The 22,197-nt window shown below is 47.7% G+C and overlaps 1 protein-coding gene across 1 annotated transcript in view; it reads right to left on the bottom strand.

Moving 5' to 3' along the window:
* Nucleotides 1–22,197, bottom strand: part of ABCF2 (ATP binding cassette subfamily F member 2) — a 216,381-nt gene that overhangs the window by 125,387 nt on the left and 68,797 nt on the right. The window contains exons 5-6 of the mRNA XM_086939750.1: nucleotides 16,344–16,515; nucleotides 1,586–1,681 (exon numbers count right to left, since the gene is read on the bottom strand). Of these exons, the coding sequence (XP_086795876.1) occupies nucleotides 1,586–1,681; nucleotides 16,344–16,515 (268 nt within the window). The remainder of the gene's footprint in view (nucleotides 1–1,585; nucleotides 1,682–16,343; nucleotides 16,516–22,197) is intronic.

Here is a 22,197-nt window from a genome sequence, read left to right as displayed (position 1 = left end):
ACTCTGTGCGACACTACCGACTGCACTATGCACGATCAAACCACTTGTATATTCTGCCCAGCAGTGCGCCTACTGTACGGAACCTACACTAGTTGACATTGTATCCGTAGGCCTGTGGGTCCTGAACACTCATTCAGATTAACTTTGCTGAATTTTCTCGCTCTGATGAGTTGTCCCACTGCATGAAATGCTACGGCAGTACTTAGAAACTGGACGTTGTAGTATTTGCTTGTCTAAGTAGTTCCATTGTTTTTAATATCGCGCTCATGAAATCGCTATTTTTAAAGTACAAGTCAGTCTGATAGAAGTTGCCTTAAGGAGTGAAATTTGACGAATTTTTTTTCAAACCTGTTTCCATAATCGGTGTAAACGCCCAGTGCCTACTTGGCGATATCCTCGCCCTGTAAATATAATAACATCGAAAGATACACGTACACGCGATGTGCGTGCTGAATATTGTACATTCATTGTGCCGAAAACACCATCCTTTGAACACCTGCCATTACTAATGTCGCTGACAATGTCTAATGCGCACGCTTTGCCATGAATCCTGTTACTGTATGTGAAGTTATTATACTTCACAATAGTTGTGATATACTCGTGAAACTCATGACAGCAAAATTTCAAGCTATGTTCTGGATGAAGCAAGGCTGAAGCAGATGCCACAATCAATAATCGAGGACACTTACTAAGCTCGTTCTCCGACTTGACAGTAAATGAAGATGGAAGTGCCCCCGGAATCCCGCCGCGGCCGCCCCGGAAGTCAGGCACGGTCGCCTGTGACGGGGGCGGGGCCACGTCCAGACCGGAAGAGGAGGCAGGCGGAGTCAATGCGTCTCGCGGCCCGGGGCTCCTGTGAGCGGTGTGGAGCCCCGGGGCCGCGCTAGCAGGAGGTTGGGCGCCGCGTGTTGAGAGAAGAGTCCCTGACATTGGCCAGGTAAGTTCCAAAAGGCTGGGGGGTGGGGGGGGGGGCTTGGTGCACTTGTGTGTGTGTGTGTGTGCGCGTGTATGCTCGTGTGTGTATGTATGTGTGCGACGGTGACGGCGGGGGAGGGAGGGAGGGGGGGCCTCGGTACACTTGTGTGTGTGTGCGCGCGCGCGCGTGTATGTGTCAGGGGGGGTGTCTCTGTATGTATGTATGTGCGTGCGTGCATGGGCGCTTGTGTGTGTGTATGCGCATGCGTGTGTGGTGCTTGCGCTTCCCAGGAGACAGCGCCTGGCCACAGCGCGCGTTCCAGTTTCAAATCGGCTCCAATGATGCGTGCGGCCGGGACGGTCTCCTGGGAAGCACAGTCGCTAACAATAGATCTCTAGCGAGACACAGCGCTAACGCGCTGTGTTTTCGCTACGTGACCTAAAAACAAAGTGTGCAATAGTAAACAACAACAACTGCAGGGCTCTGCAGGAACAATTCTTATGTGAATACAAAATCTGCACATACAACTAGGAACCAAAAAACCTGCTTTGCTCACCTCACCCACTATTGCTTTTTACCATGTCACTGCATCGCTCTACTGCAGGCACATATGATTTGCACGATTTAACTGTCTCCATAGTATACAAAACATAAGATGATTATACTTACGAGCGAAGTTCCTCTTCAAGCCACACACATGCATCCAGATCCAGGTGATTTGTTGGTTCATCCAACAGCAACATGAATGGACGGATGAAAAGGGCCCTGCAGGAGACATTGGCACTAATTAGGACTGTAGTGAGATGTTACAGAAATCAAGCAAAATGCAGGTACAAACAATATATATAAACAAGCATTTGCAATGCAATAGGTCTCGCATTAGGAAAGTTTGAGCTATTGGTCTTGTAAATGACAATTTTTTTATTTAGGTGTTGGTTTTGAAAATAGCGAAACTGAGCACATTCCGACTCCAAGCCGTAACGAATATGCTACTTACCAGTATGCATCTGTTCTTGGCATGTAGGGCTGCTGACATTCATCTGTGCATAGATCGCCGCCTAGTGTTGGGTCCGGATGATTGCACATTGTTGTCCTGGAAGAGTCTTCGAAGTATCACGAGATAGGTGGCTCCTCCTCTGGACTACAGTGCGCATAGGCATCACCTCCATCCTTAAATTGTTTTTCGCCATTGTGGCAGAGATGGAGTGTAATACAGTGAGTGATGTCCATGCTACATAGTAATTTTGAATGCTACAGGCGCCGGGGAGGAGGGCGGGCGATATGAATGTCAGCAGCCCTACATGCCAAGAACAGATGCATACTGGCAAGTAGCATATTCGGTTCGAGGCATGTGGGCTTCTGAATTCATATCTGTGCATAGATTATATAGCAGTCCCTCTTGTTAGCGGCGGCTGCCCGTGCCAGCTGCAGCAGTCTGAAAAAGAGTTTTGAGAACAGCCTGTCCTACAGCTGCCTGCTGTCTTGAATGTACATCTACGCAGTAGTGTTTCGTAAACGTATGTATAGTGGACCATGTGGCTGCTCTACATATCTCTTCTAAAGGAATATTCCCCAGGAAAGCCATGGATGCTCCTAACTTACATGTGGAGTGTGCTCTTGGAGGAATCGTTAGTGTGCGTTTAGCCTTTTCATAGCAAATCTGTATACACCTAACGATCCATCTGGCTATTCCTGCTTTGGAAATGGGGTTGCCTTTGTGCTGCGGAGAAAAGGCAACAAACAGTTGTTTTGTCTTCCTGAAATCCTTTGTTCTGTCTATATAGTACATAAGAGCCCTCTTGACATCTAATGTGTGTAGAGATCTCTCTGCGACATTTTCTGGATTAGGATAGAAAACTGGCAATTCTATCGTTTGGTTCATGTGGAACTGCGAAATCACCTTAGGCATGAATGTAGGGTTGGTGCGTAGTACAACTCTATTTGCGTGGACCTGTATGAATGGCTCTTGAATGGTTAGTGCCTGGAGTTCACGAACTCTTCTTAGTGAGGTAATGGCTACTAGGAAAGCAACTTTCCAGGTCAGAAATTGAATCTCACAAGAGTGTAGAGGTTCAAAAGGTGGTCCCATCAGTCTGGTGAGGACCACATTGAGGTTCCAGACTGGTGAAGGTGGGTGTCTGGGAAGGATCACTTGAGTCCCTCTAGAAAAGCTTTAATGGCAGGCACTCTGAGTAGTGAGAGGTGCTGCCTGTTCTGAAGATAAGCTGCTATTGCGGATAAATGTATACGAATGGAACTGTACGCTAGATTACATCTGTATAAGTGCAACAAATAACAAATAATGTTTTGAATTGATGCATCCAGTGGGTTAATGTCATTATTGTTACAATATATTGTGAGAAGTTGGCCTGGTATATGATGCTCACTAGTTCTAGTGAACACCTTGTACCATGCCAAGCAACCCTTATGATGATTGGTTGTAAGTCAACCTTATAGACCAGCTAACCTAGAGGTAGCGTGGACAAAGCAGTCTTAGGCTAAACTCAGTAAGGCATGTGAAGCAAGGTGTTTTACCATACCCAATCCCCTTGAATACCAAATGGAAGGACACCAAACAGATATATTTATTTATTTACTACAAATATCCCCTATACTCTTTATGAGCACAGAAGCATAAGCGTTAAAACAAAACACAGTTTAAATATACAAAAGTTGCACAAATATGGATGAGCCCTAGGGGCCACCTAAACCATATACTAAAATAGTGGTATAAGAACCACCAACTGAAAAGGAAGTAGGCCTAGGGCATCGCTGGAGCTGATCGGGACTAGCAGTGACTAAGTCGGGAAAGGCCCGCGGGACTCGGGTGCAGCTCTTAAAGTGCACGCATACACCAATGCAATGTCAATGGTGCGTAAAGGTTACAAAGTTAGTGTTTTAGGAACTTTCCGAGTGACCTAGAAGAATGAAACGTTAGACACAGGCACTAGAGGTGTGTACCAGTGTAAGAACACCGGCGTTGCGGAGTTACCTCACCCACAGGAAGCGGGTGCACAGGTGCGAAGTAGTGTCTGGTTTCGTCACGCAGGTCGATGGTGCTTGGAGCTGAAGATGCTGCAGGCGGCTCGATGTGAAGAGTTCCGGTGGATCCACGGGTGGATCTGAAGTCGTGAAGACCTGAAAGCAGAGGGGACAATGTTCAAAGTCACTAGCCAGTGACTACCGTGGAACCAGATTGGAACCAGGCGATGTCGGGTGCAAACAGGCGATTAGGTGTAGCTTCTCTCTGCAGCCACGTGGACACGAAGAGGTCGAGGACGTCCAGGAGTTGATCACGAGCTGTCCCACAAAGGTTTCTCGATGTTGGCGGTGTCGGCAACTTGATTGGTGCAAACAGGCCTTGGCTAATGCAAGCCACGCAGGATGTGGAAAAAGCTTATCACTCAGACCAGCAAGGTCAGAGCGGGTGCTCCTTTTTACAGGAGCGAGGGCAAGTCTGGAGCAACCAGACCCGCAGTGAAAATTGTAGGTTTCGTCGCCAAGATGGCCGCTAGCCGCGTGGCAAGCAACCGGGATGGCGCGTCGAGTGGCGAGATGCAACAGGGCCCACGCAGATCGTGGAGATGCTGGGGGGCTGATCTTCAGTGCAAATGCTGCTCGGTTGTGGGGCTTCTCAAACCCCGGAGCACAGCGTCGAGGGTGCCTCGGGTGCTGCGCAGTCAGCTTCTCGGGGGTCTTTCAAGATGGCCGGTCCCACGTCTCGCGGTGCCTCCACGAGTCCCTTCTTTGCAGGGACTGTGGATCGGGCTGTGAGAAGTCTGGGAGTCCGGGTCTCGTCGGGCTCTGGGCTAGGGCTCCGGCAGGAGGCGGCGGCGGCAAAGCAGACGTTGAGTTGCTGGATGGTGCTTGTGTTCACAGGGTGGCCACTCCTTGGCCACAAGGGAGATGCTCTTCAGTCGTCTGTGCAGCAGAATGTCGAAGTCCAGGCGTCTTCTTAGTGTTAAGTTGATTTCAGGATGATCTGAGGTGCTATGGCACTGCTCCCACTCTTATTCCCAATCTGAGGGGTGGATCACCTGCTAGGTCCCTCCTCTGGGTGGGACCAGGAAGGGGGGTGGTTACACCCACTTTCCTTTGTCCAACTCCTCGCCAGGACTGGGGCTGGAAAGCCCCAGAACCGGTTTGGGCTGGCTTATGCACAGGGACACCTTGTGTGCCCCAAGCATGTCTGATTCTATTCAGCCCTGTCCTACCCAATACACAAAATCCTGTCTGGGGTGGTGCTCGCACCTCCCAAGGCAGGAAACCCTTTGTCCAAGCCTCCCTGGCTGGACGGACTCCCAGCAGCAGGAGGTCAGACTTGTGTCTGTGGTGGCAGCATCCATTTTGTGATGCTGAGGCTCTGGTTAACTTTAACCGGAGTTAAGGTTATGTACATGTCGTATCCCTCTAGAAGGGTGGAATGCTATCCCCGTCGACAGGACTGTCGAGGGGATAGTATTCCAAATCGTATGACACCTTACTCGACATGTTTTGATAAAGCCAAACCAAAGTTAGCATATAACCGCGAGGATTATAATGCACGTAAGATTATATGGTATGGCAATATCCCGGAACAGCTAAGGGAGTTGTTTCCGACAGCAGCAGACAGGTTCAGTTCATGCTAGAGCACCATCTCACATAAAACCAAGCACTCTGCCACCTAGGATTGTTAAGGCCTGCCATAGGAGGGACTTATAGGTTACTATGTGTCCAGTTAGGTTAGATATAGATATACTATATCTAAGTAAGAGGTGATTACACCAACTTACCCCAGCTGAGTGATCAGCCAGTTGTGTCAAATATGGAGGCCAGGCCAGGGGTGGCATAATACATGCTGCAGCCCCTGGTAGGCCTTGGCCACACCTATGCCCTGGGTACCTATGGTACACTGTTACAGGGGCCTATAAGGTGAACCAGTTCCAATTGTGTATGCACCTAGGGTACATTGAGTCCATTTTAAGGAGAGAGCAATTAGCCTGGTGCCCTGAATAGCAGGATCCCAGGCCAACTATGTCAAAAACCAGCTAAACACCAGGCAAAAAGTTTAGGGGGGAACCATAGTCAGATATCCACCTTCCTACATAGATGACAAACCTTTTCCATTTAGCCACATAACATGCTCTGGTTGTGGGTCTTCTTGCCTCCTTGATGATATTCAAGTTGAGGTAGCCAAATTCTAAGACTTCAGGAGCCAGATCGCCAGGTTGAGCTGTTGCGGATCTGGGTGCTGAATTTTGCCATGGCTCTGCGTTAAAAGTCTGGGTGTTAGCCGCAGTGTTTGATGCGATACCACGTAAAGTTCTACTAGCGTGGTGTACCATGGCTGGCGTGCCCACGTTGGAGCAACTAGGATGAGTGTCATTGAGTGTTGCCTTAGTTTGCGTGCCACTAGCGGTATCGGTGGCGCTTCGGGAAAAGCGTACGCAAATCTGCCTGACCAGTTCATCCATATCGCATTGCCCTGTGACTGCGGATGTGGGAACCTGGTGGCGAAGCTTTGGCATTTTGCGTTTTCCCTTGTGGCGAATAGGTCTATCTCTGGATGACCCCACTGCTGGAAGTACGGTTGGATGCATCTCTCACTCGTGCATCTGGTGGCTGTGTCTGCTGAGCCGATCCGCCATCTGGTTCTTCTTGCCCGGGAGGTGTTCCGCCATGAGGAAGATGTTCCTCTGAATGGCCCACTTCCACATGCTCTGAGCCAGATGAGACAACTGTGGAGAGTGTGTTCCTCCCTGCTTCTGTATGTAGTATATGGCAGTCATGTTGTCCGTCCGGATCAACACAACCTTGTTGCACAGGTGTACTTTGAAAGCTTTCATTGCCATGAAGATTGCCATCAATTCCAGAAGGTTGATGTGCATGTTCTTCTGCTGTGTCGTCCATAGTCCCTGCACTGTGTAATGGAGTACATGAGCTCCCCATCCTTGGAGAGATGCGTCCGTCGTCAGTATTATCTGTGGTACAGGCTTTTGGAACGGTCGGCCCTTGAAAAGGTTTTGTGGGTTCCACCAATGCAGAGAGTTGATGCCCGACCGCTCACCAATTGTCCTTGAGCCCGATTCCACTGACGTGCCACGCACTCCTGAAGCGGGCACATATGTAGTCTCGCGTGCGGGACTATGAAGATGCAGGAGGCCATCATGCCTATCAACTGCATGAACACTCTTGCTGGAAGCGAGTGTTGGGGTCTGAATTTTTGTATCAGCAATTGCATGCTGTTTATCCTCACTGAATTTGGCTGAGCTTTGTCTGCCAGAGTGTCTATTGTCGCGCCCAGGTACTGTCGCACGTGGGCGGCCTGAAGATGTGACTTTGGATAATTCAGCGAGAATCCCAGACTGTGAAGAAGATGAATGGTGTGGGACATGTGGCTGGCACACTGCTGGGCCGTCTTTGCTTGAATAAGCCAGTCGTCCAGATAAGGGGAGACATGTATGTGTTGTCTTTAGGTGTGCTGCTACTGTCGCCAGGCACTTTGTGAACACCCTGGGTGCTGTTGTTACTCCGAAAGGGAGGACTTTGAACTGATAATGTTGATTTTGAATGGTGAACCTGAGATACTTTCTGTGTGATGGGTGTATGGGTATATGGAAATACGCATCTTTCAGATCTAGTGTTGCGAGGAAGTCTCCCTGACTGAGTAACGGTAGAACTTGCTGTAAGGGAGCATATGAAAATGCTCTGACAGAATGTAACTGTTTAGAGGCCTTAGGTCCAGTATGGGTCTGAGAGATCCGTCCTTTTTGGGTATTAAGAAATACAGAGAGTACACCCCTGAGCCTTGGTCTTCTACAGGCACAAGCTCTATGGCTCCTTTTTGCAGCATGCTGACGACCTTCTGTTGCAATAAGTGTAAGTGCTCTGCGGACATAGGACGGTGTCTTGGTCGGTATGTTGGGTGGAGGGATGTCCGCTCTAGACAGTACCCATACTGGACAATGTCTCTCACCCACCTGTCTGTTGTGATGGATTTCCAGACCGGCAGGAACTGTTGCAGTCTCCCTCCCCCCCTCCGACAGGTGTTATATGGTCGGGGGGCAGTGACAGGGCGTCACTGTTTGTTATTGGCAGAGGATCTGGAATTGTTGTTTCCTCTTCCTCTGCCCTTGATGTGGTTTCCACGATATCCACCCCTGTTGTTTTTATTGTAGGTGGTCTGTGTACCTCCTTTATTATACTGTGTCTGCTGTGTGTTCTGGCCTCTTGAAGGTCCTATTATTGGAGCGACGAAAAGAGCCACCCCGAAACTGCTGCGACTGCAGAGCCCCCATAGACTTTGCAGTCTGTGTCTTTTTTAATCTTTAAGGGTGGTGTCAACCTCAGGTCCAAATAAGTAGTCCGGGTTAACTGGAGGATAGTAGTTTGTATTTCTGGTTTGAATCCCGAGATTCTTAACCAGGCATGTCTTCTTAACATGACGCTAGTGTTAATGGCTCTGGCTGCGGTGTCAGCTGCGTCTAGCGCGCACTTGATGGAAGTATTGGTTATAAGCTTTCCTTCCTGGATTAGCAGCTCAGCTCCCTCCTTGTACTGATCTGGTAGGTGTTGCAACAGTGTCTCAAGGGTATCATAATGGGCGCTGTCATATCTGGCTAAGAGTGCGTGAGTGTTGGCAATGCGCCAGATGTTAGCTGCCTACGCTGCCACCCTTTTTCCCGAAGTTTCCAGTACTTTCGACTCTTTGTCAGGAGGAGGAGCATCACCTGTAGTCTGGGAGTTTGCTCTCTTACGTGCATTAGAAACAACTAATGAGTCCAAAGGCAACTGTCCTCTTATATACGTAGGGTCCACAGGTGCTGGTTTAGATTTCTTTTCAATTCTAGGGTTTAATACCCTTGCTCTGGTGGTCTCCTTAAAAATGTCATCAGCATGCTTAAGGTCCCCTCTCAGCATGGGTAGAGTCTTGACGGTTCTTTCCGAAGTGGAGAAGGTGTCGACCAGAAAATCTTCCTCAATAGGGTCAGCATGTAGTTGCACATCATGGTTACCCGCTGCTCTTTCAATAAGGGCGTTAAAGGCAGTAGTGTCCTCAGTAGGAGATGTTTTCACATTGTATGTATGTGTGTCAGGGGCATTCTGTGGATCCCCTGGGTCAGCCGGACCTGCCCATGGTTGGTTCTGATCGTCGGGATCAGTGTTCACATGAGAAGTGGCATCCGCATTATCGTCATCCCCTGCAGCCACATCTGAGTATGTGGGTGAAAAAGACTGGAGGTTCTTGTCCATAGGATTGCAGAGGTTCCACAAGAACTGGTGATGTGTTTGAATCCCTCTTCTTCGAAGGAATCTTATATGACTCCATGGGTGTTTCTGGTATTATTTTCCTCATATATGGATAGTCTACCAGTGTCTGAGTCGATGAACTACCTGGACTCCTGTTCTTCTGGCTCTTCTGTAGCCCCTTGTCCCATCGACACTGTTTTAATGGCTCCGATACCCTTTATTGGATCGAACATTTTCGGTCGCACCATCGGTGACAACCCGAATTTGATTGGTGTCGATGCGGTGTGAGTTTTTCCGACCAACTTCGGGGTTGGGGCCTTCTTCGGTCCGACCGTCGTAGCCTTATCTTTGATGCGTTGGAGTGTCTCCGACACCTGTTTGGATACAAATGGGGTCGGCTGTGTCGACTCGACAGGGTCCTTGGAGCCAGTCTTGGTCTCGGGCCTTGTCCGAGGATCGACCCACTCTTTTGGTTCGAGCCTTTTGTCTGTGTCGACTCTTTGGCGCCGACTTCGGCGGTTCGACAGCCTTGACCTTGGTCTTCGGTGCCCCAATCTTCGGCTCGATGACCTTTTGGAACTTCTCGGTATCGATGGCCTTCCTCTGTTTCTTCGCCTCCGAGGGGTTTGAGGCCTTGGATCCGACCAGAGTCAGTTGCACTTTCTGTTTCGTTTTTGGTAGCGAAGCTTTCGGATTCGATTTCTTTGGATCGACCGATGGCATTTTGGATACCGATTGCTCTTTATATATATATATATGTTCGTAGCCGGGCCTTTATGCGGGGCTGTAGAACGATTCGATAGATCTTGGGTAAGGCCTTGTGGCGATCCCTCGACCTGAGCCTTATCGAGTGCTTCATCATTGGCCCCCCGTGTCGACGGTTGGGCATAGCTCCTCGCCTGAACTATCTTTTAAGGCCCCAAGGGCCTCTGCGTCGTCTCCCACTTCGACGACGTTTTCTTCTTCCAATATCTCTTCATCTTCGGCGTCATACTCGGGAGTCATACTCCGAAACAGGATCCGAGTGTTCTTCCCGATCCTCCAGATCGATGACCTCTTCGTCTTCGGTCCCGAAGAGGTTTTCTGAATTAGGCGCTGATCTCTGCGACTCCAATCGAGCCGCGCATCGAATTCGAAGAGTTTTCTTCGACCTGTTATGTTATGTTAAAGAAATTTGTTACCGCGCACGGACACCTGAACCGGACCTGAACCGGGCACAGGCCATACAGTTGGCTTCGTTGTGATCTGGGGACAGGCACTTGTTGCACACCGGGTGGACATCGTTGTGCGGGTATTTTGCATTGCAAAGTGGACACCTCTTGAATGAGCTTCTTTCCATCGTCGATCGAAGATCGGGTCGAGTGTTGAAAAAAAACGTCTGATTCCGCGATGTCCTCTCGAAGCAAAGTTATCGGTACCGAACAAAACTATACCGACGCTGTCGAAAGCCTTTTGGCTTTGTAGAAAGTTTTCCTAACTTGAGCTAAGATAGTAACATCCGAACCCAAAACAATCCAAGGATGGAGGGGATGCCCATGTGCACTGTAGTCCAGAGGAGGAGCCACCTATCTTGTGATACTTCAAAGACTCTTCCAGGACAACAATGTGCAATCATCCGGACCCAACACTAGGCGGCGATCTATGCACAGATATGAATTCAGCAGCCCACATGCCTCTAACATCTGTTTCCTTCAGCCTTGCTATTGCTAAGCGGCGAATAGCAGGTCGATGGTGCCGGGGTAGAGCACCCAAATTTAAGGACTGGCTGTCAGATATGATATTCTGGCAGGATCAACTTTGCACTTGTGCTGAATTGCTCCCACGCTCTTCCCGCCCACATGACATCTGGGGCCCACTGCAGGTATACTTATTAGAACACCCCTTTAGTGATGCACACTCACTGTAGAAACTCTTCTGGTGTCCCATTTTCATCACTTCAATGGGCAGGCTCTACCCCTGCCACATGGAGCATATACTGGGTTGAAGCTGCCTTCTGCAGTAGAAAGTCCTGCACTAGTGTCAGTCCCCCCTAAAATCAGGGAGAAACAGCTGCAGGTTGAGGTTATGCACTGGGAATGTGATGTCAGACAAACTCTTCTTGCTCTACATTGACTCCTGGTTACTTCTCCATGATTGTGTAATTGTCCATGTAATTGCGCTAGATTCCCGTTTGATGCCCTCACTGTACCGTAACATGCTATGGAGCATGGGTAATTCTCATGTGTTTGATTCTTTTGGGTTTTTCCACTATTAATTTTTCTATGTGCATGCTAGGACTCCGCCACATGGAGAACTCGCTTGTTATGAGGCGGCCTTCTGCAATAGAAGGACTTGTAATGGATAACTTCCTCTGATGTCCACAACATATCCTGCAGTTTTTGATTATGTACTGGGAATGTGTTGCTGTCATGAGCGTCTTGTTTTACATTGACTCCGGGTCTCTACGTGACGGAGGACTTGTCCATGCCATTGTTCTCGATTCCCGTTTGCTGGCCTTACTGTATTGAAAAATGGTTTGGTGCGTATGTAATTATCCTGTGTTCTAGCTGAATGGCCCTTGCTATTGCTGAAATGTACCGTCTACCCTCTTTGAAAATCAACAAATTAATTTGCCCAAGTTTCCAGGAGAAAACAAGCCTTGGGTTTTTCGGCCTCTAGTTTCACTCCATAAGTGGCTGCAGCATTCTTTATGACCATACTGTATATGCCAATGTCGTCCGGCAGCGAAGGCCTCGACGGATAGGACTACACCTTCCTCTGGGTTTTCGGGGTCGAGATCCTGCCACTTCAGGTCTTGCGCCTCTGAGGATGTCGAGTCCTGGTAGGTCTGTTGATCCTCTTCTCCATCTGCCTCAACGTAATCTAGGTCCTCTGCCTCCTGCCTTCGGCAGGTTCCGGTGTTTTCGGCAGACGTGGGTCCTCGACCCCCTCTTCGGGCTCTGCTTCGGCTGCGGGCATCGAAGGAATGTTGTACTGGCTCAAATCCTTCTTTCGCTGGAGGAGGTTTGCCATTTCGGCCTCGAGCCTTCTCCTCTTTTTCTCCATCACGGTCGGCCGTTCGGCACAGAGCGCTCCGGCGCTTCGCTTCATGGTCGTCGGCCTCAAAGTCGCCTTTAACTCTTTTTCCCTCTACGTCGAACAGTCCTTTTCGAGACTGGGCTTAGACGACCTAGGTTTCTCTTGAGTTTTCGCCGGCTGGGAGTCCTTTTCAAAGGATCCGCTGGGCTGTTTGTCCTTATGTGCAGCTGCGGGCGTTGAGTGTTTCAACAGCAGCACCCCTTTCGAGGACTTTGCATCTCTCTTTCAAGTGTCAGTCGGGGGTCTTTAGGTCAACGACTCTTACCTCCTTCGCCGACTTCTTATCAGTCTCGACAACCGTGCTGTCTTCTCGTCCCTCTGCAATGTTGTCCTTTTCCGCTCCCACAAACTGGAAAAGGACATAAAAATGGCACTCCAGACCCAAAGTTTTCAGATCACTACTAGACTGAAAGAAGACCGAATAATGACTGTCCCCCTGTTTCCTAGACTGAGCAAAGACAGGCTGCACCAAAAACTGGACGGCACCCAAGGGATACGCAATGAAGACTATCTAGACTATCTGCTGGGCACACTCATGGGAAAGAGCTCTACTGGTGTCCGGTTGGAAGAAGTTAATCCAAGGGATAGGTGGCTGGCCTCCTGTTAGGATTCAGGACCACCAAAAGCTGAAGGAAGCTGTATCCATCAAAAGCCTAGCTGCCAGGAATACTTAACTGTCACTGGATGACTAGGCGCCTATTGGGGAGCGAGTCCGGACCTTCCTGAAGTGCCCCCAAGCATGTGGGTCCAAAAGACAAAGTAGACTTTTGTCCCCCAAAGAAAAGACTTAACTTACCTGTAATTGACCATTGAATCTGTTGTAACCAGGAGACCATTGGCAACTGGACCTGCGCATGACTCCCCCGTTGCAACATGGACCTAGAGTCTTGAAGTCGGAGACAGCCCATGAAGTTAGTAGACCTCCATGGAGGCCCCAGGAAAACTCAACACATCTCATCCGAATCCTCAGCAGCACTTCATCCCCAGCATCAGGACCAAGCTTTGCGGAGAAAAGTACACACAAGTGCCCTAAGACTGCGAACTTTGATAGGTAAACTGCCACCCTGGACCCGAGTGGCCCCTGTGACTGGCCCCAGCCATTGTTGCTAGTCCAAGAAGACTCCACCAGGTGTTCTAGCCCATTGACTAACAGCTTGCAATGATTAATTGCATCCAATACGCAATGTTTTTTACTTACCTTTTTAAAAATCAAAACCCCAGTCCCCCTCAATAAATTGTCGCTTTAGTGTAGAATCTAAGATAAAAAGACACTTTTTTTTTTATAAGTGAGTTAGATTTATTTTGCTCCAGTGATTGGGGGGAACCCTATCTCTTGCTTGATGTATGCCGATGACGTTCTTATTTTAGATTTGACTCCCAAAGGCCTTGCAAATCGGCTGCAAGCTCTTCATGATTTTGCTTTTTCCCACTTCATGAAAATTAACATACCGAAAAGCAAAATTATGTGCATAGCCGGGAAAAAGAAGTGCCGATCCGAAAATTTTGGATGGTATATCGGTGGCCAAAAACTGGAGGTTGTTAAATCTTACACCTTTTTGGGGAAAATCATTGCGGCTAACCTGAGTGAGAGACCCCATATCAAGCATAGCTCACGCAAAGCCCTCGCCCATGGCAAAGGTTTAAATTCCCTTTATCACGCCACCGGAAAAAGGCATTTCGCCTGCTTACTGGAGGTGTATAGGGCTAAGATTCCCGCTACGATAATATACGGTATCGAACTTATAGAGTTGAATTACTGGGACTTTTGCCATAAAATTGAAGGGAAACTCTTAAGATCCCTATCTTCCCTAAATACCGTGTGCTCTTTGGCCGCTTGCAGGCTTGATTTTGGTCTCAGGAGCAGCTGGGTACAGGGACTATGTGCCCTAGTAAGATGGGTGGCCTGCTTGGCTAGAGCTGAACCGGGGACGATGAGAGCCCTCCTTAAAAATGAATTATTGGGTAATTTTAAAGAGTTCTCACAACTTGTAAGGAATTTTAGAAGAGCTGTGACTCTTCTAAAGTTAGATGAAAGTGTGTTGTTTTTGCAATCACCTACACAGTTAAAATTCTTATTAAAACAGGCTTAGTGGGAACTATGCTTTCAGTTAGATAAGAATACAATACAAGGAAAAAGGGGTGTTGATCTTCTCCTTAATTCTTATTCTATTAAGTTGGCCCAACCCTATGCCATATGGAACTTGCCGCATGGTATTCGTAGATTATGGTTCCTTTTACGTTATGATCTATTACCCCTAAATCTACTTTTATCCAAATAGTACGGATCCTCTCCTATGTGCAACTTGTGTAATCTGAGTATTCAGGACCGTATGCATGTTTTGTTGATTTGCCCTGCTCTCCGTACATTGCGACTCAGATGGCTAAAACCAATTTGTCTCCGTCTTGGCATCTCCAATCTGAACATTTTTCTTCAATCTTTATATTGGCCTCCTAATGAAATGTTTTGCTTCCATATTTTTAATTTTTTTAAAGGTTTTTTAGCTATTTATTAATAGGTTACTGGAGATGTCGGACATTGCTTCCTGTTGTAGATTTGCCATTGTATGTTATTTTATTTACATGTGTTATTGAATGTTATTTTTTGGTATGTACTTGTTTCTTTTTTTGTTGTGAATTTTGTGGCCCTCGTCGAGAGCCAAAACATAATAAAATAATTGAATTATTTTGCGTTCTCTTCCTTATTAACTGCTTTGGTACTCCAAAATGCTTTACGCTTGTTTCTTAGACTAAGCCAGACTGATCGGTGCCACAGGTTCCCAAGACTGAGCTAAGGATTTTTATTAAAGAAAATAAGTGGAGCCAAAAAGGACTGAGATTCTCACAACCACACTACATAATTCATTTTCCCATTAGGGATGTGCTGCAGTGTAGCTTTTAATAATGTTTTCACTAGAGTGGTCCCATTAACTACCCAAACAATTTCTGGAAACATTTTCCAATAATAGACTATGAGGCAGTCCTTTCCATTTTATATTGACAGACAAATATTTCCCTAAACTAGGCATAAGAGGGCATTGTATTGCTGAGAACTCCAATTTCAGAAACAGAATATTCTTAATCATCCATGATTCAACCATCAGCAATCGCTCCAGATCTAAGGAGGATCATGTACTAAGACAGCCATCAGCAAGTACTATATTGCTGGAGGACATCCTAATAAATCCCAGTCAACAGTATGCAACTCAACCCTGAGAGACCGATATCCTAATTGCCCACACCGAACATTAAGCAGTTCGAACACTGAACTGAAACTTCCACAATCAGCAAGTGTCCCACATTCTTCACAAGGGTAGGTCATCTACAGACAATGCCATAAGCTAGCATCCCAAAACATAGGGAAAAGGGGCATTTAGACTACCCCACTCAAAGTATTTTGAAATATCACGTCAAACTGGAAAATCTAATAAAATGACAAATACACAAACAAAAGCTGTGCAATTAAATTACTATGTCCCACCCCTGAAGCCACTAGACAATAACACTCCCAACAAAAGGCAACACACAGATTAGTTGCGGGCTTTGGCATGGACAAACGGGATTAGTCCACAGCCCAAAGTCGGAGACTAATAAGGAACCAAAGAGGCAGTCTTAGATGGAGTCCCGACCCAAGAGCAGAGTTCCTAAATAGTCATGAATGTTCTATTATAAGACAGGGATCCTTATCAGAGTTCAATGCCCAGGCCAGGATTCCTGGTAGGAAAGTTTAGAATGGCACTATTTCTCAGAATATTTACGTTCATAATGATGTACCCAATATCCAATAAGTAAGATAGTAAATCGCACATTTATGGGGGCACACTCCAAGCTACTAAGTTAAAGTATGTACCTTTGAAATTCAACAGTCATATCCTAAACTACTGCAACCCTAAAGGCTAGCTGAGAGAGTACACACCTCGAGTAACTTGCAATTGAGCAAAGTAAGCTGCACATCCCCCAGAACCTATCTGCAGTGGATTCAGGAACAATGCATCCATTTTTCGAACAGGTACTGGTCCTCAATTTGGCCTCTCTAGAAGGAGGCCGCTCAATTTAGCTATCCTATTCTACATTGGACTTTGTATGCACACTGCATGCATGAGATCACAGTACGACTCCTTACCTGGCAAGGGCCACTCTCATCCTCCAGCCTCCACTGAAGTCCTTCAGTTTCTTTCTCTGCATAGCAGGGGTGAAGCCCAACCCATGTAGGATCCTTGCAGCTCGCACTTCAGCCTTGGCAGCATCCAGTTCTTCCAGGCGCTCATACAACTCCATAAGTTTTTCACATTCAGCTGCAGAAAACAGAAGAGGGGTGAGGTGACACCGGCGTTAACCTGCAAAGAGCAGACTTGGGATCAACTCTAAAACTGTGAACTGACTAGGAGGGAAGATAAGTGGAGTCAAGAACAACCAACTGCAAATGCTTCATCCAGGCAGCGGAACAAATACACTTAAACATGCTTAAAGATAAACTACAGCAGAAATAAGATATTCAGCCAGAGGAAGGCAAAAAAGAGCCCAGTTACAGCACAGGAATAAGACCATAACGAAGGCGATCCTCCTGAGCAAAGTAGGATCGCCACCTATGTACCCTGCAGGCTGCGCACACAGCCTTTCTAATTCAAGCGCTCAGAATTTCTCAGAGAGTGCGCTAGTCGTTCCCAGACTTAATAGAGATTAAATAGAGGTGTGAAAACTCCACTTTTCTCTTTTCGTGCCAATCACACCAGGAGGCCCAGCAAATGCAAGTGTGACAAAAGGGGGTGTTTTTCAGTTAAGTTCGGGGCATTTTATGAGGCAGGCAACAGGCAGTGTAAAATGAACATGTGTGATTGTGTTTCACATGGCAAGGAGAGGGTGAGTATGTAGAATTACTGCCAGAGCTGCTGACTTTGGAACTGGGAAAACATGTTCCAGTCTGATGCTCAGGTAAAGCGCACCAATACTTTCTGGTTGTGTTTGCTACATTAAAACTGCAAACAAAAAAAAAGAACTTTCAGTAGGTTTCTCAGTTCAGTTTAAAAACTCACTTTTAATAAGGTGTTGAAAACCAGCCCCCTGGTATTGCAGATACGTTGAAACCTATTCAATAGTCGCTGTAACCCCACTGGGGTCTTTGACACCAGTAGGGTATCATCTGCAAACAAAAGGGTTGGTTCCTTATCGCCCCCCAAAGTTGGTGCATCTGCTGGGTCTTTGTGCAGGAAGCTAAACACTCCATTCATATAAAGGGAGAATAGTGTTTAAGCCAGAACACAACCTTGTCGGACTCCCCTGCTGACAAGGATACAATCAGTCAAATGTCCCTGCGCCCCCCCACCTGATCTGTGCGCAAGTCTTTGTGTAGCCAACCTACAAGATTGAGAATAAACGTGGCACGCCCATGTTTGAGTGCCAACCATAGTTTGCTCCTAGAGACTAAGTCAAAGGCAGTTTTAAGTCGATAAACACAGAGTATAGGCTGTCCTTGCCAATCACCACCACTTTCCAGTAGATGAGGAGCTGCAAAAATGCCTGATCGATGGTCCCCGTCCTGGCCCTAAAACCGTCCCAACACTGCAATAAGATGGCATTATCGCCTGCCCACAGCTGGAGTCTCTGCAGCAGAACTCTGCTGTTCTGCAGGGCATCAATCAGGCTTATGGGCCTGTAATTTGAGGGGTAATCTCAGGCTCCTTTTTTATAGATTGGGACCACAAGACCCGGGGACTGGGGCGCCATTAGCTATTGCATTCGTCAGAAGAATGTAGTGGGCACAATTTGGAATATCAGCCAAGAACAGGTCTCCTGATATGCCGTCTGGTCCTGCAGCTTTAGACAGCACTATTCTGCCAATTGCGGCCTCTATTTCACCCAAAGAAAAAACCTCATCGTCCAAGGGGGTGCCCGTCAAACTCGGCCACCTCCGCTGGGGGAAAGTCCTCCGGATTTGAACAGAGCTTCCGGAAGTGGTCATACCATTCTTGGCCAGTAATATGGTTAGGTAGTGAGGGTGATCCCGACTTGCTGCCCAAAGTAACTAAAGACCAGAATGAATTGGCGTCATGCTGCACTTGCTTCTTTAAGTGGTTGCCAGCGGGATTCGTCCCATGCTAACTTCGCCAAACGCAAGGAGGCCTTAGAACACTTTCTGGTGGTTCTGGTCAGAGGGCAATTCTAATCTTTGAATGCTGCAGCCAAGAGGGTTTGCTTGAGTCTACAATCCTTTGTGTACCACGAGTGAACCCTCTTGGCAACAAATTGGGCTTACAGTCCGATCCAGGAAGTGTAAAGTGCACATTAAGTTGGTCAAAGAAGCAGGAGTGAACCATAGCTACATCAGCCAATTTCTTTTCCGCTGGCAATCATGGACTGGAGCTCTAGTGTGCCTACTTGCCAGGTTATGCTGTATGCCTAAGATCTTATTTCCTTGCAAGGCCACCTTCCGCCATTTTAAAGATCTGTTATTAGAGGGGAGGATTTCCCTTGTGAGAGTCGGAGGTGGGTTACTCTTGGAGTAGTATGGAGCTTCCCACAGAGGGTTCATACTTAGAGAGGATTGTGATCACTCTCTGTGGTGGTGCCCACACTCATATCGATTAGGTCTCCCCAGAGCCTCACATTGAAGAGGATGTATTCGATGGGAGACACGTAGCTGGCTCTGTTGCACGTGTTCGCGCCCTGCCTAGCCGAGGAAGTTCTGCCATTTACTGCCCTCAGGCCGAACGAGACATTAAGGTAGAGTGCCGTCTGTCCATTTTTTGACTGGGGGTAATTTAAAGCGGGGACAGCCCATTTGATATCATCATCCTCGGAGCCTAACAGGTCTTCTTTGTCAAGTGGTTCGAAGGTGCTGGTAAGATCACCCGCTACGATCACTCTAGAGTATGCTAAGCATCTAGCTAAGCGCTCTTCCAACAAGGTGGTAGTGGGTGAGGGTCTATCCCCTTTAGTCCCTCTCATATAAATATTGCTCACTCCGCCACCCTAGTTCAGACACGGCCATATGCAAATCAGTCTGACCCTGTGTCTCATGGGAACAGTCCAAAGCGATACCCAAGGGGATGATGGTCGGAGCGTTGGAGCAAATCAAACACTCACCCCCAGTCAACTGATCTGGGTTTAATACATCATCATTCTTTAGATCACTCCACCACCCCAGTTCAGGCATGGCCATATGCAAATCAGTCTGACCCTGTGCCTCATGGGAACAGTCCAGCTCGAACTGACAAGCCAAGTCTACCCTGGACCGGAAACAAGCATCCTGGACCGGTTTCTGGCTAATCAGCCGTCATCAGCCAGGGTAGCTTGAATCCAGTGGCAAAGTGAGTAAGGGACCCACGTCTGGGCATACCCTGCTAACTTAGGGTGATCAAATCAAAACCAAAGGGGATGATAGACTGGGAGAATACAACATTTAGATTAGGAGGACAATGGCTAATAGGAGCTTGGGGTGGAGCTTGACAGTGGTGTCTTGTGCAAGAATCCACACCCACCAGCCCACTAGGGTCAGTGGGGGAGTTGCACATACCCGCTTCTACGAAGGGTCTGTCTTCCCTTGGATAGGACACCCTCTGCCAATCCTCAGTGTTGGGGTTGCTGTCTTTGTAAGTGAGTGGAATTGTACTTGACCCAAGATGATGATTGACTTCCTGTGGGAGTCAATCATTAGCTTCTAAGCTAGAGCCACTCGCTATTCGACCAAGTGGTTGGGGTGCAAATAACTTGCTATGATCAAAGGGTGTAGAGCGCTTGAAATGGATTGAGGAGTCAGGGGAGCAGGTTCGATATTCCAGGGCAAGGAGGTTTTCAGCCAAATCGGTCCCTTTAAGAGTAAGTTCAATGCAATTGAATGACTGAGCAGGAAAAATACAACTTCGTGCCCTGTTAAGGTCGTCAAGAATCACGGAACGACAGCCCCCGACATGACTAATCCACTGAATCGCTTTGTTGGTCAAAGAATCTTCCCCCTTATGCCCTTTCTGTTTATCAAATTTTGGGACATTGACCATGTAGATTTTCTGGGCGATTGGCAAGTATGGGATAGTTGGTTGAGTCCGGGCATAGCAGGTCAGTGATTGTCCCTGGGATAAGGAGGTGTTTCTAGTCACAGGGTGAACAGGGAAACCATGCGCTACCAATGGATTAGGAGAGTAGGTGGCTCGATTGATAGTGGGTTCAGATGATGCTAGGGTGTGAGAAACGATGGTGGGGTGAGGCTAGGTGGGCCCATGGGAGGCAGTATACCTTCCACGGGTAACTGCCTGATGGGGTATATGATGATTGCACGCGAGTAGTGTGTGAGCTCCTGCCCGTGAGTAGTGCGTGAGCTCCTGGCACAGATTTAGCATGCAGTTGGAGGGTGAGCCATTCTGCAACAATGACTTGACTAAGTCAATCATAAATCTCATGGTCCCCATTTCAGCCCGGAGCGTATTAATGAGCAGGTGTGTGTCCTGGGTGTGATGAAGATGTGGTCGCATCAGCAGCGTCAGGGGACGGCTTTCCTTGGAAAGGTCAGAGTGCTCCAAAAGAGGGGTGAACCTGTTTGAAGAAATAAGGGGTTCTAGCTGTGGTATAGTGTTACTAGAAGTACCATGAGAATTTGTGTGCGGGGGGGAATTGGCCCTCGCAGTATGGGATAATGCCTCAAAGTTGGGTACAGGAGTCCCCTTTGGGAGTAACTTATTGAACATTGCTGGAATGGCAGGTGGACGACTGGGGCTAATAATTCTATGAGTGGGTTGGCAAGAAGGGGTGCACAAGTGAGTAACTGGTTCAGCTTCTAAAATGCCTTCGCACTCGCTAATCAGGCTATCAATACTGTCAATACCATCTAAAACACAGTTACTTCCTGGGTGTTTCAACGATTTTCTGACTTTTTCCCTTTCCCCGTTTATCCACCACCAGAACCCTCCATAGTTTTTCCTCTACCCCATCTCTCTACAGCACGGGAGCGCAAGCCAAAGTAAATGAAAACCAGCTGTGATCTATCCCCTTACCAGCAGTTAATGACAAGGTATTATAGCAGGGCAGTGATGATGCAGACGCCCGGCTTGACAAAAAGCATCCGTGATTACACAATTAAAGAGTTTCAACTCAGTAGCTGTGCACTGAAGGGTTAAAACAGGATGGAGGGGATTTGTTCTCCAAGCAGCGCCAAACAAGGAATTCCTAAAAAACTGCCCCACACGGCTGGAGCCGCTGTTGATACCGGGGAAAGAGAGAAAGGGACGGTCTCAAGGAAATGTCAGGTTTTACAGAAATACGTTCCGAATACTGGAAAAAAGTAGGAGACAGGCAACCAGCGTCAACAATCCATAGCAATATCATATACCAAGTCAGCAGACAGTCCCGACTTGCCTGTCGTCATTGGAATACATGTCCATAATTTTTCCAACACCAGCAGATTGGAATAGAGAAGGAAAAAGGGCACAGTGCCGCAGGTATCAAGTGTCGGCCTGCAGTGTGCTGTTAATAGCCAGTTGTAAGGGGGTGTTTTTATTGTATTACTTCATTGTTTTGACATATTTATACATGCTAAAACTGTCTAAGCACAGATTTGACCTCCTTACTCCAGTTTAATAACCAAATTCAGAATCAATCAATTGAAAGAGGAGGACCAGTTAACATTTGCTAAGGGCCTTCCCCTGTGTGCAAACAGGTGCACAAGTTACTACTTGTGTAACGATATATCTGTAAGAGACATTAGTTAGTGATAGATTCCTTACCTTAGAATATCCCCAGGCGTCAGACTGGATCCGGAAATTTTTGCGTAGCAATACCCCTGCGCGCTGGTAGGCGTCGTCTGCGGCTCCGCGTCCGTCGTCGGCGTCGTGAGCGCCGGGATGACGTCATCGGAGTATATAGACGGCGCCCATGCGCGCTGACGTCAGTTCTGATAACACAGCTTTTCCGCGCCAGATACGCAGAGCCATGATAGAACCAACACTGGTGCCATTGAAACTAGGGCCCTGAAAGGGGATGACCTTAAC

Source organism: Lissotriton vulgaris, chromosome 10, assembly GCF_964263255.1.
Source record: "Lissotriton vulgaris chromosome 10, aLisVul1.2, whole genome shotgun sequence".
Lineage (NCBI taxonomy): Eukaryota > Metazoa > Chordata > Amphibia > Caudata > Salamandridae > Lissotriton > Lissotriton vulgaris.
The sequence above is the reverse complement of the archived record's forward strand: the minus strand, read 5'-3'. Positions and strand labels throughout refer to the sequence as shown.